Source organism: Haliotis rufescens, unplaced genomic scaffold (assembly GCF_023055435.1).
Source record: "Haliotis rufescens isolate VD_foot unplaced genomic scaffold, xgHalRufe1.0.p SCAF_15, whole genome shotgun sequence".
Taxonomy (NCBI): domain Eukaryota; kingdom Metazoa; phylum Mollusca; class Gastropoda; order Lepetellida; family Haliotidae; genus Haliotis; species Haliotis rufescens.
This window is the reverse complement of record NW_025963835.1, coordinates 26,442,965-26,456,825: the sequence shown is the minus strand read 5'-3', so window position 1 is coordinate 26,456,825 and position 13,861 is coordinate 26,442,965. Positions and strand designations below refer to the sequence as shown.

Genomic DNA, 13,861 nt, shown 5'->3' with positions numbered 1-13,861 from the left:
TAGAAACATAATCGGGGCGAACCGGGATTCGAACCCACAATCATAGGTTTCTGGCGTGCCCAAGGGACGCAACTCTGCACAGCGAATCGCGGCGCCTTAGACGACTGGGCCACCCGTGCCCCCTCTGACTGGTTAAGGAACAGGCAATTTCTTTTCATGTAGCCGCTTGTGTCTTACCATTAGTCTGATGTCCCATCAGTCAGACAATTTCATAACTTAATACACCTAACTATACTTCATAAACAAAGTAACTGTGGTTACCATATAAAGTGATGTCAATGTTCTGTTATTAAAAATAACGTAATATTTGGTCATTCGTATGATCGGTGTTTTATCATAACAAATTCATCGACAAGACACATACATGATAACAGGAGACAGAGCGACACCCTAAAAGAGGGGTGGTTAACAAGTGTCGGGGGTGACCACCGTTTTCGCTGATAAAGGCTAGACAGCGTATTGAAGACAACAGGCTGGAGTATGTTGTTCCTGATGTCAACCAAAGATTGCCCAACCGAGCTAACTAGTTCTGGTCCTGTCGTAGACGTCACTCCATCTCATTCCAGACTTGTTTAATGGGGGAGAGGTCTGGAGAAACAGCCGTCCATGGCAGTACAGAAATGTTATGCTGCCTCAAACAGTCTGTTACAGTGAGTGAATGAGTATGGTTTTACGCCGCTTTTAGCAATATTCCAGCAATATCACGGCGGGGGAAACAAGAAATGAGCTACACATATTGTACCCATGTCGGGAATCGAACCCGGGTCTTTGGCGTGACGAGCGAACGCTTTAACCACTAGTCTACCCGACCGCCCTAGTCTGTTACAACACGTGCAACATGTCAGACAGACGTTATCCTGCTGCAACGTGAAGCTACGTCCCTGCATTTGCACAGGGTGCTGGTAACATGATTTCGAATGATGTTGGTTGGTTGGGTGTTGTTTTACGCCACAGTCCAGCAATATTCCAGCTATATGACGGCGGTCTGTAAATAATCGAAAAATTCCAGTGATTAATATCATGAGCATCGATCCACGCAATTGGAATCGATGACATGCTTCCCATACAAGAAAGTTTGCTGAGTTCGGCGTTAAACACCAAACAAACAACAAAACACTTCCACCCCTGAACTGACGACGTTAGGCAACGCAAGCGTCGCTAAAACGTCTTCCTGGACGCATGTAGACCCATGCTGTTGAAACATGGATTCATTTGTGAACAGTAAACTGTCCCAGTCTTGTCGATGCTGTCGTAAAGCTGGGCGTACCTGGCGGTGAAGTGGAAGCAAAATTAGGCTTTGAGTTCCCTGAACTGGTTCTGCCACTAAGTGGTCTCAACCCAGGTAGTGTCCGAGATGTTATTGTGGCAGTTTCGTATCAATTCCGTAGATGCACCAACCGAATATTGCTGTCTTGTTGACGTGACGTTACACATGGACATCCGGGCCATGGCAACTGAACAGTGTTTAGGCTGTTCGCGGGTTGAGTGAGATTGTATGAGTGTTTCACACACAACCGTTGTGACTGAAATTATAGGTGAGGTGAAATGGGGTTTAACGTCGCGTCCAAGATTATTGCACTTATATAGCGACGTGCATGCACGTGTGTTTGTGTGTTTGGTGGCTTGTACCAGGCCGGACTGATGCCGATTTATAGTGCTCGCACACTGAGATACCATGCCGCAGTTTTACAGTATACTGACTCCGAGCGGACCAGTCGTTGTTTTAGCCCCTTAATGCCGAACGCCAGACAGGGTTACAACAAGTACCATCTTTTAACGTCTTTTGGTATGACGCGGCCGGAGATCGAACCTCGGACCTTCCGCTCTCCGGGCGGACGCCCTACCACTAGACCACGGAGGCATTCCTGAAATTATAGGATGGCTTCAAACACACCCTCCTATAAGTCGAAAGTTAAAGTTATTTCAATTATAGCGGTAGATACATTGTTGTCCCTAAAGATGAATGTGTCCCTTAAATCATTCCATATATGATCAATCCTTGTTCGGAGTAGCCGAGAGCCGCGCCAGGGTCCTACAGTCAAGACATGACCCGATATCGTGATGTTCGGAGAGGCTCTGAAAAAAGAAAATATTATCTATAATGTTCTGTGGATTCTAGAATGGACATTGTCGCGTTGGTTAATTTTGGCACTTTTCGACAACGCAACAATGTCCATTGGAGGATTCCATATAATTCCAACATCATTTCGGATTTGTCTGTTTGAGATGATACATTTCAACATATACATTATCATGTAAAGGCTTGTGTTAGGGATACGATAAACAAGCTTGATACATGCGATGCAATGTTTTCTTTCTCGATACACCATAGACTGACCTTCACAATATGTTCAATCTCTTTAAAATCAGATAGAGTGAGTAAGCGAGTTGGGTTTAACGCCGCTTTTAACAGTATTCCAGTTATATTACGGGGTGTCAGCTTAATGTGGGGGGAAAGCCCGAAGTGATGCAGGCCTCAGACGTTTACCACTTTGGCGAAACCCACGAGCACGGGTATGGTGCTGACAAACCTAGTAACATAATCGGGGCGAACCCACGATCATAGGTTTCTGGTGTGCCCAAGGGACGTAACTCTGCAAAGCGACTCGCGGCGCCTTAGATGACTGGGCGACCTGTGCCCCCAGATAGAGAGAACGAAGATCTGATTTTAGTGAGATTGCAGTAGTTTCACACAAACATTGCTGCAAGTGAACACACAATGCCTTTTAGAAGGGGCGGTCGGGTAGCCTAGTGGTTAAAACGTTCGCTCGTCACGCCGTAGACCCGGGTTTGATTCCCGACATGGGTACAATGTGTGAAGCCCATTTCTTGTTTCCCCCGCCGTGATATTGCTGGAATGTTGCTAAAAGCGGTGTAACTGGATTTTTAAAGTCAGTTAACTCCCTTGCCTCGGGAAGATGTGGGTCTGCCCGTTCTTGGTCTGTCTGATGTCTGCCTGGTCTTGTGTGTAACGTTGCATCAATTTAGTTACAGCAATACTGGAGCAACCAAACCTTCTAGCAATGTGGGCATGGGTGGCTCCCATCTGTGTCATAACCAGGGCCAGCTCCACTGTTCGGGTGTCAGTCGTGGCATGTCTGTGGTGTGTGTTTTGTATCGGTGTGAGTGTCTTACATGCCGTCCGTATCATTAATATACACTCATTGAACCTGTTGTTTTGGCTGTCCAAGCGGCACGTGTTTTTCACTTTTTCGACTTTTCTACAAAAAAATAACCTGCCATGGACGTGTGGCACTTTCTGCATAGAGCACTGTTGTGTTTGGAAGATGTGTTTTGCATTGATTTAGTTAGAATTTTTGCATTGATTTAGTTAGATTTTTGGGTTTTTTTTGCAATTTCATTTCTAAAGTGGTAAGGGGGCACAGGTGGCACAGTCGTGTAAGGCGCCGCGATTCGCTGTGCAGAGTTGCGTCCCTTGGGCACGTCAGAAACCTATGATTGTGGGTTCGAATCCCGGTTCGCCCCAATTATGTTTCTAGGTTTGTCAACACCATACCCGTGCTCGTGGGTTTCACCGAAGTGTTAAACGTCTGAGACCTGCATCACTTCGGGCTTTCCTCCATCATTAAGCTGACATGCCGTGATATAACTGGAATACTGTTAAAAGCGGTGTTAAACCCAACTCACTCACTCACTCTAAAGTGGTCAAGTTTTTTTAAACCACTCACCCCAACCCCATTACCTGGCAGCTTAAACTCATTCCATCTTTCAGGGCGGGTGATATTTTTAAAACACATTCCAGTATAGAGATAATAATTACAACAGCCATGCTGTTTTTTTCTGTTCAAATATATCGTACAATTTGATGACAGTCAAAGGTCGATTGATGGACCACTTGTACCCTCTGGTGATCATCAAGACCGACATGCACTGACACAGAGGTTACTGGGTTGAAGTAAATATCCACTTGACTGGGTCAATCTGACCCCGTTGAGACATGGCAAATGGTCATATGAAAAGATCGGGTGTTTTATAACTTTTTTGGAGTGAGTGAGTGAGTGAGTGAGTGAGTGAGTGAGTGAGTGAATGAGTGGGTGGGTGGGCGAGCGAGCGAGTGAGTGAATGAGTGGGTGGGTGGGCGAGCGAGCGAGTAAGTGAGTGAGTGAGTGAGTGGATGGGCGAGCGAGTGAGTGAGTGAGTGAGTGAGTGAGTGAGTGAGTGAGTGAACTTTACTTGTAACAGTATTTCAGCTATGTCACGATGTGTCAGCTTACTGTGGGAGGAGAGCCTGAAGTGATGCAGGTCACAGACGTTTACCACTTTGGTGAAACGGGTAAGGTGCCGATAAACCTGGTCAGCCACGCTAGCTAGATACACGTTTTACAAGCGCCTTTTATATTTACAAGCCAATGGTTGCTTTTTAAACTAGCAAATACAAGGGGAAATCGGGTTGGAGAAATAGAACATATATTTCAACAAGGTTAGGTCAATCTGAATCAATATCAAACAGATTTCTGACACTTGCCTAACCAGTGACATGCGACCAGCACGACACAAATCTAACTACAGGCATTTTTTGGCAGGAAGTTCCCTTTTCGAAGGTTCATATTTGACATCTGAATAACAATGTATATAGATGTCAGTCGGGCTACCTTGATTTGATTTTCACTAGCCTGAAGAAAATTAAGTAGCGGGCAAGCGCTTATTTCGCACATTGTACACGTTCGACCCGCTTGTATCAAACTTAATGGTTCATTAAACCCTGATGGTTAATTAAATTATTAATGTTTAATTAGTTAATGGCGGCATGTACAAGGCTTGTAAAAAGCTGCTATTCAACTAACATAATAGAATATCATAAGTGTGATGTTTCCTTAAACGTGCAATAAGGGTATTTCCCACGATTCCTTCCTAGCCTTTCGTGTCATCTGCCAAAGATAGTAGTTCTCTCGACTCTAAGGGATACGGGTGGCCCAGTGGTCTAAGGAGACGGAATTCGCTTTGCAGCCCGAACCTTAGATCGAGGGTTCGAATCCCGGTTTGCCCAGGTTGTGTCTAGGTTTGTCAACGGGTTTCAACAAAATTGTAAACATCTAAGGCCTAAATCATCCCCCCCCCCCCCCCCCTAGCTGACATGCCTATGCATTATACTTGGGTGCGCACTATACTCAAGAAAATACCATAACTGGAATACTGTTTGTTCAAAGCGACCTTAAACCGAACTCATTCACTCTTGACTCGAAGGTTTATGTTAACATCGCGAGAACCACAGGGATGGATCCAGGATATGAGGTCAATGCTCCAGTACAGACGACCACTTTCTGCCGTGTTGTGAAGTCATATGACACAAGTCCACCTATGTCACAGACCATGCTCCAGTACAGACGACCACTTGCTGCCGTGTTGTGAAGTCATATGACACAAGTCCGCCCATGGCAAGGTCAATGCTCCAGTACAGATGACCACTTGCAGCCATTTTGTGAAGTCAGATGACACAAGTCCACCTATGTCACAGACCATGCCCCAGTACAGACAACCACTTGCTGCTGTGTTGTGAAGTCAGATGACACAAGTCCGCCCATGGCAAGGTCAATGCTCCAGTACAGATGACCACTTGCAGCCATTTTGTGAAGTCAGATGACACAAGTCCACCTATGTCACAGACCATGCCCCAGTACAGACAACCACTTGCTGCTGTGTTGTGAAGTCAGATGACACAAGTCCACCCATGGCGAGGTCAATGATGATGACCACTAGTTGCTGGATTGTCAAGTCAGATTAATGTCTGAGCACAGAGTGAAAAGGCTGATTGACTGCTATACTATGAGAATCTAGGGTACTGTTTGGAATATGTCTTGATTCCACATGTGGTCTTTGACTGTTATTAATTCATTCCAACCACATCAATGCCATGATCAATTAATGACCTTCCAACATAGGATCACTATGTAATTTATAACCCATAAAGATCTGGGTTAGAACTGGTCTTCAAGAACCCATGCTCATCGTAAGAGGCGACTAATGGGATCGGGTTGTCAGACTCGCTGACTTCGTTTATGCATGTCATCGTATCCCAATTGCGTAGATGATGCTCATGATGTCAATCACTGGACTGTCTTATCCAGATTTTATTATTTAAAGACTGCCATCATATAGCTGGAACATTGCTGAGTGCAGCGATAAACAAACAAACAAACAAAACAAACAAACAAACAAATAAACAAAATCTTCCAACATACAGATATGATCCATCTCCAACGAAACACAAAAACATGAAATTCTTCTTTCATTATTTATTTTCAAATCAACAGTCTCATCCTTTTTACAAAAGAAAACATTTATACATTTATGAAATATAGTAAATATCTATGTACATATCACAAAATATATATCAGGAAGCTACACCATGAACAGAAACATACATTACACGTTTCCATGGAAATACATCAATAATAAAACCACCATTACACAAACGACTATCATTCATTCAGGACACAATACAAGCTTTTAGTAGACACACACGAGTACACACACATCTATTCACAATTAACTGTACGTAACCATGGTGATACCTATTCAAATAGGATGTAACAAATACTTCGTTCAACTGGCACACTTCTTGACAGAACATATTCCCTAAATCAAATCATATCGGTACATCCAAAATCTCTACACAAAACACCAAAACTCTTTCAATTATCGTAAAAAATACCTTCTACAAGCAAAAAAGTTCCTTATCATGTCTGTCAACCACAGAAAGTGCTTACAAAACAGAAAATCATAACACACTTTTTTCCCACATTGAAAAAACAGTGATGGAGGTACCACACATACAGTCAATGCCTGAGTGATTTGGGTTTCACGCCACGTGGAATAGTCGTTTAGTTCCATCACGCTGTTAGCATGACGTTGGAGGATGGATGAAAATGACAGTTTACCACTGATATGAATCCGTATGGATATAATTCTGGATTCAAACCAATGACCAGTGGATCCTGCATGACTAAGGGATGCAACGCTGCACAGCCAAGTCCAGCATAGACCACTGGGCACTCAATTGTTTAAACTGACATAATATTTTGACGCGACCCAGGAACAAATTTGTACGTTAAGGGAGAGATGTTTCCAGTGTGTACCACTTAATGACAAAACTAATAATCAGTACTGAACATGACTTCCAAACTTTACACCTAATCCTGCACGAGACAAATGGTGCATCTCCAGTCATGGATCTATGATGTCACATGTGATGCGTTTGTGCATCTAACCAATCTAACACCTCTTGAATACAAGTAATTCTTCACATATTAACTAATATGGACAAAATAATGTACCCCTGAACAAGCAAAACATATTTCGGAAATGAAACTATGTGAAACTATAGTGATTTAGCAGCATAGATACTGGTGAAGAATGAAAGAAACACAATTTCAATCTGCAGCGAGTGAGTGGTCTCACTCCAGTATTTCAGTTATATCACGGCAACTGGGGGTGAAAGCTCTGAGCAGTGCAAGTCATGCATGTTTACAAATATTGAGACTCTCGGAAGCATGGGAAGGATTCTGACGCACCTAGGATCATATTGAGGGTGAATCAGATTCAATCCCGTGTCCAGCAGATCCTGAAATGGCTAAGGAGTAGTGCACGTCGTGCATGTCCACAAATATTGAGACTCTCGGAAGCATGGGAAGGATTCTGACGCACCTAGGATCATATTGAGGGTGAATCAGATTCAATCCAGTGTCCAGCAGATCCTGAAATGGCTAAGGAGTAGTGCACGTCGTGCATGTTTACAAATATTGAGACTCTCGGAAGCATGGGTAGGATTCTGACGCACCTAGGATCTTATTGAGGGTGAATCAGATTCAATCCAGTGTCTAGCAGATCCTGAAATGGCTAAGGAGTAGTGCACGTCGTGCATGTCCACAAATATTGAGACTCTTGGAAGCATGGGTAGGATTCTGATGCACCAAGCAACATATTAAGGGTGAATCAGGGATTCAAACCCACAACCAGAGAATCCTCAAATGACTAAGGGAGACAACTCTGAACACCAAATTCCGGTGTTAGACCTCTAGGCTACCATGGCCCTCACATTTATCGTCCTTGAACAAATCACTGTGTACTGACAATGTTGAACCACCTGTAGACACTTTTGGAACCACCACTTTATATTCTGGGGGAGGGCTAACCCTTTATGTAAGAGGCAGGATACTTGTTCTGTTACTGTTTCAAAACACACAATTGCATTTCTTTTTTTCAGAACACATTGTTTACACATCCTGAGTGTCCAGTGACCAATTTACAAGTTGGGGGTAAAACCTATGGACAAACTATTTTATCCAACAAATTATTTTTTCTAAAATAAATTGCAGGCCCCGCCTGAAATAGTCAGCCCCGAAGTATTTTGAGGATTACGCTAGTGCCACTCTTCCAAAACACAACACCTATAGCTAGCACTTAATTATCCTTATTTAGAAGCCCTGGTCATTTGACTATGGGAAATATATAGAGCCCTTAATCTTTGATTGATCATTTGTGGTAAAGATACCTTCAGGTCAGCTGTATGAAACTATTCTACATGGGTCATCATATTTTGACATAAGAAATACTCAAGCTCCTCTCAGCAATAGCCCTGTCACGGAGCTCTCTATACCATTGCTGCCCATTCGTCACCACTCGCCCCTTTCCGTAACCTGCAAGAAGACTCGTCCCCCTATCGATGAATGTGAACCATTACGCAACAAGTTGACAATTGTTTTAGGTATACCCGTTTGCGCTAAGACGGAACCCGAGCTCTCTATACCATTGCTGCCACCAGACTCCTCACAGCGATAGCCCTGTTGCGGAGCTCTCTACACTATCGCAGCCAGCAGTCACAGCTCCCAACTGTGCTAGGCACTTGGCAACCATGCATGGAGTTGAACTTGCAACAATCTAACTGATCGTTATGTTCACAAACTAGTGTTTACTGTCGCTGAATGCTCTTCCCTCAGCTAAACCTCTTCATTTGTTTGTCAATTTGGAATTTCATTTCAACTAACATGTAATTAGTACAGTGAAAATGTAAGGTGAAACAGGGTGTTTTCTGTTTGTCTGCAATTTCTAACCATTCCATTAAACAAACAAATGTAAATTCATCCGGGAAATAGTAAGATGTAAATTATTCCAATTCACCATAATGGCATTCCCAAAGACATACACACAAAAATATCACTACATTAGGGGGAACATTTTCAAGACTCTTGTAACGGCCGCTTGCACACTCGTGTAGCGATGTTACCAAGAAGGTAACGAAGGTATCACACGCTGGGAAGGAGCTTGAAGAAATACTGTTGGAAGGGAGATAACTCCTTATTTCCTGGCAGGAGACATACATCATAGCTATTTACCACATGCCTTGTAACAGGGGCAATGTCAGGAAGGCCACAGACACTCATTTAATGTCGACATTTGCAGCATATTGAGCAAGAGGTGTTCCTTATGTCTGTTTCCCAGCATCAGCTTCTTCAGGACTGCACGTCCCGACGGCTTCACCAAACTTGATTTTTTTACTGTTTTCAATCTTAAAGTCAAAGTCGTTCGGTGCCTCGAAGATTAGCACAATGGTTGAGCCAAGGTTGAACTCCCCAAACATCTCACCCTTGTTGAAAGAGATTGGATTGGAGAACGATTTGTCGAAGTAGGTACCGTGCGGCTGCTTCCGTGAATTGTTAGTCGTCAATTCCTGCAGAAAATATGAAAGAAGTCAAACAATAGTTATCATTGTTAATAATTATAAGAATACTACCTCTATTACCGTATTCGACCCAATAAGCGCCCAGGGCGCTTAAAATGGAGACCGAAGGAGTGGGCGCTTATTGGGTACAAATCAGAGTCAAATTGGCATAAATTCATCAGTAAACCTTACCGGTAAGTCACAAATATCTAAAATAAACAGAATACAGTCATGCCCCGCTAATACGGACTTCAACTATCCAGAAACCTCGGTTCCCGGACGATTTTCATTTTAAAAAAAAAGGGGGGGGGGGGGGGGCGCTTATTGGGACATGGGCGCTTATTAGGTCGAATATGGTACATCTTTGCCAAATTAATGTATTTTTAACAGAAGTCCTCTTCATTGTCAACTATACAATAATTAGTTGTACCTGTAATATCACCAAACAGCCCACAGAAATATTACTACAGTGGTGACTTGTCACTGGTGATTGCACAAATGAACCGATTTTACTAGGTTGCAAATTTGCCAAAAAAGTAAAACACATTCCGCTTACAATTTCATGACAACTGATGCCAGAAAAGCTGATCCATTCCATATCCTGTCTGAGTTCATTCCAATTCTAGACCAAAAACAGCAATGGATGTCTTGTCAGAAAAATGTTCCAAAGTTACCCTTGTTAGATGGATCCTACCCTGAGAAGCAATCCTGAGATCAACGCTTACCTCATCACAGATCTCAAACGAATCCCGAGATTAACGCTTACCTCATCACAGATCTCAAACAAATCCTGATATCAACGCTTACCTCATCACAGATCTCATCAAGCAAATCCCAAGATCAACACTTACCTCATCACAAATCTCATCAAACGAATCCCGAGATCAACACTTACCTCATCACAGATCTCATCAAACGAATCTTGATATCAACGCTTACCTCATCACAGATCTCATCAAATAAATCCCCAGATCAACACTTACCTCATCACGATAGATCTCATAAAATAAGGCCCGAGAACAATGCTTACCTCGTCACAGTAGATCTTGATGGAACCAACGTTGGTGGCGCCGACGGCCGTCATGGAGAAGAATCCATGCTCCCAGGTGCCGGAGTAAACGACTCGCTCGTTGAAGTTGAAGAGCCCCTGCACCCAGCGCGCCACCCCGGGGCTGACACTGAGCAACTCACCTGCACAAACAAGTCTTCATGTACACCTGTCACAGGTCACAGTACTCGTTCGTACTGCAGGACACACAATCATTTACGCTGCACTTTACAGAAATCAGATATGCAGAATGTCTTTTAAAGATTATTCTAATAATTGAAACAATTTAATAACAACACTTGGCTGGAACAGGTCTTAATACATCTCTTACATATTTCCTTACCAAGACAACAAAGTTTTAAAAATTAGAAGTTTGTTCAAGTCTTTGATCGGCTTTTAGAAGTTGGTTGAACATGAAACTTGTTATGGATAACAACTTCTTTATTCTTAACCTAGGATCTCCCCTTTCAGAACACCCTATCAACAACTGACCACTGTATTTCCTGCAAACAAACCAAGACTCTCCATCCCAACATGAATCAATGGATAAAAAGAGGAGTGAGTGGGTGAGTTGGGTTTAACGCCGTTTTTAACAATATTCCAATTATATCACGGCGTGTCTGCTTAATGTGGGAGGAAAGCCCGAAGTGATACAGGTCTCAGACGTTTACCACTCCGGTGAAACCCACGAGCACGGGTATGGTGCTGACAAACCTAGAAACATAATCGGAGCGAATTGGGATTCAAACCCATGACCTTAGACCTATCTTGTGTAAACTTACCAGCATGAATAAACATCATCTCAATAAGCTAATTCAGTATTCAATTGATGAAAGGGCACAAAGTTGCCCTGAAACGTCTTTACAAAGTTAGGAAGTGAGTGAGTTTAATTTTACGCCGCTTTTAGCAATATTCCAGCAATATCATGGCGGGGGACACCATAAAAGGACTTCACACATTGTACCCATGTCGAGAATCGAACCCAATTCTTCGGCATGACTAGCGAATACGTAGACCACTAGGCTACCCAACCGCCCCTCATTACAAAGAATAAAGAAGTTGTTATCCATAAAAAGTTTCATGTTTTCAAAGAAATCTGTTAATTTAGATCTGGATGGGAGATGTTTTTGTGAAAAAATCAGCCAAGTGATGTGTTCCTGTAAATCTGAAGAACATTTAAAATGGCCTTTCAGCGCTAACATATTCAAACATCTCCCCTTCAAACATATCACAACATCACATGGATCCTACCTCTGGAAACAAATACTTTTAATAAATCACATTTGATGAATATTTAGTTGCATTAACTTCGCAGACACAATTTTATTGAGATGGGTAATACCAAAGCCCATTTATCAAGAAAACTCAAAATTAAAATGAAATCTCTCAGTGATAGTGGCAGTTGATCATGCAGAAAGGGACATGCTTTGTAAGGAACTTGTCACGCGTTGCCTAAAGCTAGGGACATCTTTCATATAAAATAGGGAAGAATAACTAATCAAGAACTCATTTTGGGGGAAATGTATAAAGAATTGTGCATAAGTTCTTTTACAATTATTTAAAGTGAGAAAATAATTGAGAATCGTGTGATTTTTTTTTTTAAGACAAGTTCCTCTCTGGAAAAGAGTACATAGATTTCTCTTATTACTGCATCAAATACTTCAAGAACTCAAAACAATCGCATTGAAATAAGCATTAATAAAATGTGAACTATTTTTTTTTAAATTTAAAATTTACTCAAAACTAATTTCAAACAAAATATTTTGATGCTTTCAAAATGAGAAATCTATATAAGAGATTAAAGCTGGAAAAGACCTTTAGCAATTAATTCTTAAGCAGCTTTAAGTCTATGTTTGCAAATAGCAAAACGAACAAACAAATTGTTCTGTTTTTTTTGTTTATTTGTTTCCTTTTAAATTAAGATTAAATCAACTTCATTCTCTCTTTTTTTAGATTATTACTTGTGTAGCTGTATATTTTTGAGGTTGTGCATTTGTCCAAAGTTTTCGGGTCTAGCGTTTGCAGGTGCATGTCATGCGGAGGGTGTGGGGTGTGTTGTGCTTGTATACAGATACCTCAGTTACAACGCTGAGTGGAGGGAGACCCGACCGCTGTCAGCCAAGTCTGTTACAATATAACATGGATTTACAGTTGGTGTGGGCAGAAAATACCAACAATACGGTAATCAGAGATGCCAACCATTCCATTTTGGGCGTAATAGTTACAATTTTGAGCCATAATTACGTTTACAGTCGACCTCCCCCAAATTACGATTTTTGTCATATTTTTCATAAATTGTTTCATAAAACATCACAGTGAGCACATTGTTATTGCATTGGTTACATGAACATCCTACAGGGCGACCAAACTGACCATTGAGAGCCAATTGTGTTAAAATGTCCATTACTCAGTGAAACAAGGTCTCTGATTGGTTGTTATGTTAAAACACACTCAAGTCATTTCATCGATCGATCTTTATGGATGCAAACAGGAAACTGATTCCATGTACATCAATATGACTTCAGAACTCAAAACACCACATTGTCTTTCTAAAAACAGCTAATCAGCCCTCTAAGTTCGTTTTTTGTGTGAGGGAGCCAAGCGGCTCCTAACATGAATATCTTAGGAGCCAAACCTAAGTTTTTAGGAGCCAAATCTTCAAAAAAATTGTCGGTAGTTATGTTTACTTTGAGGTCGCCAAGTGGCTAACAGTACAAAACTTTAGGCCACCAATCATAGACTTAAGTCACATTTGGCCACCAAGGGGTGCTACTGAGAGGGCTGTTATTAATGTCACATGATGAATTTTATAAACGTGGAGCAATGACACATTTCACACATGTCCAGGCCTAACGAAAATGTCGAAGCGAAAACCCATATCATGGTACTGTTAAGATTACTCCTTTTTAAATGAAATTACGTGGTTATGGCTCACTGATCACTCCAAAGCTTCCATTAGGGTGGCATCTCTGATGGTAATGCTATCATATACCCATCTTCATGTTTTCATGGCTTGAGAAGAATGTGAAAACATGCAACTAAGAATCAAGATTAAAGCAAGAAAATACATTAGGCTATGAAGATGGCAAGCAGTTACCGTATTCGACGTAATAAGCGCCCAGGCGCTCTCAAAC

The 13,861-nt window shown here is 42.0% G+C and overlaps 1 protein-coding gene across 7 annotated transcripts in view; it reads right to left on the bottom strand.

Annotated features, from left to right (window-relative positions):
* Positions 1-6,245: 6,245 nt before the first annotated feature.
* The window catches only part of LOC125380109 (phosphatidylserine decarboxylase proenzyme, mitochondrial-like), a 67,618-nt gene continuing 60,002 nt past the window's right edge, over positions 6,246-13,861 (bottom strand). For 6 of the 7 annotated variants that reach the window (XM_048396397.1, XM_048396399.1, XM_048396394.1 and 3 more), the window contains 2 exons: positions 10,710-10,870; positions 6,246-9,688 (listed from right to left, as the gene is read on the bottom strand). In XM_048396397.1, the coding sequence (XP_048252354.1) occupies positions 9,443-9,688; positions 10,710-10,870 (407 nt within the window). In that variant the 3' untranslated portion in view covers positions 6,246-9,442. Of the gene's footprint in view, positions 9,689-10,709; positions 10,871-12,473; positions 12,852-13,861 lie in introns of those variants that run through there. The other variant, XM_048396398.1, reaches the window with a different exon arrangement.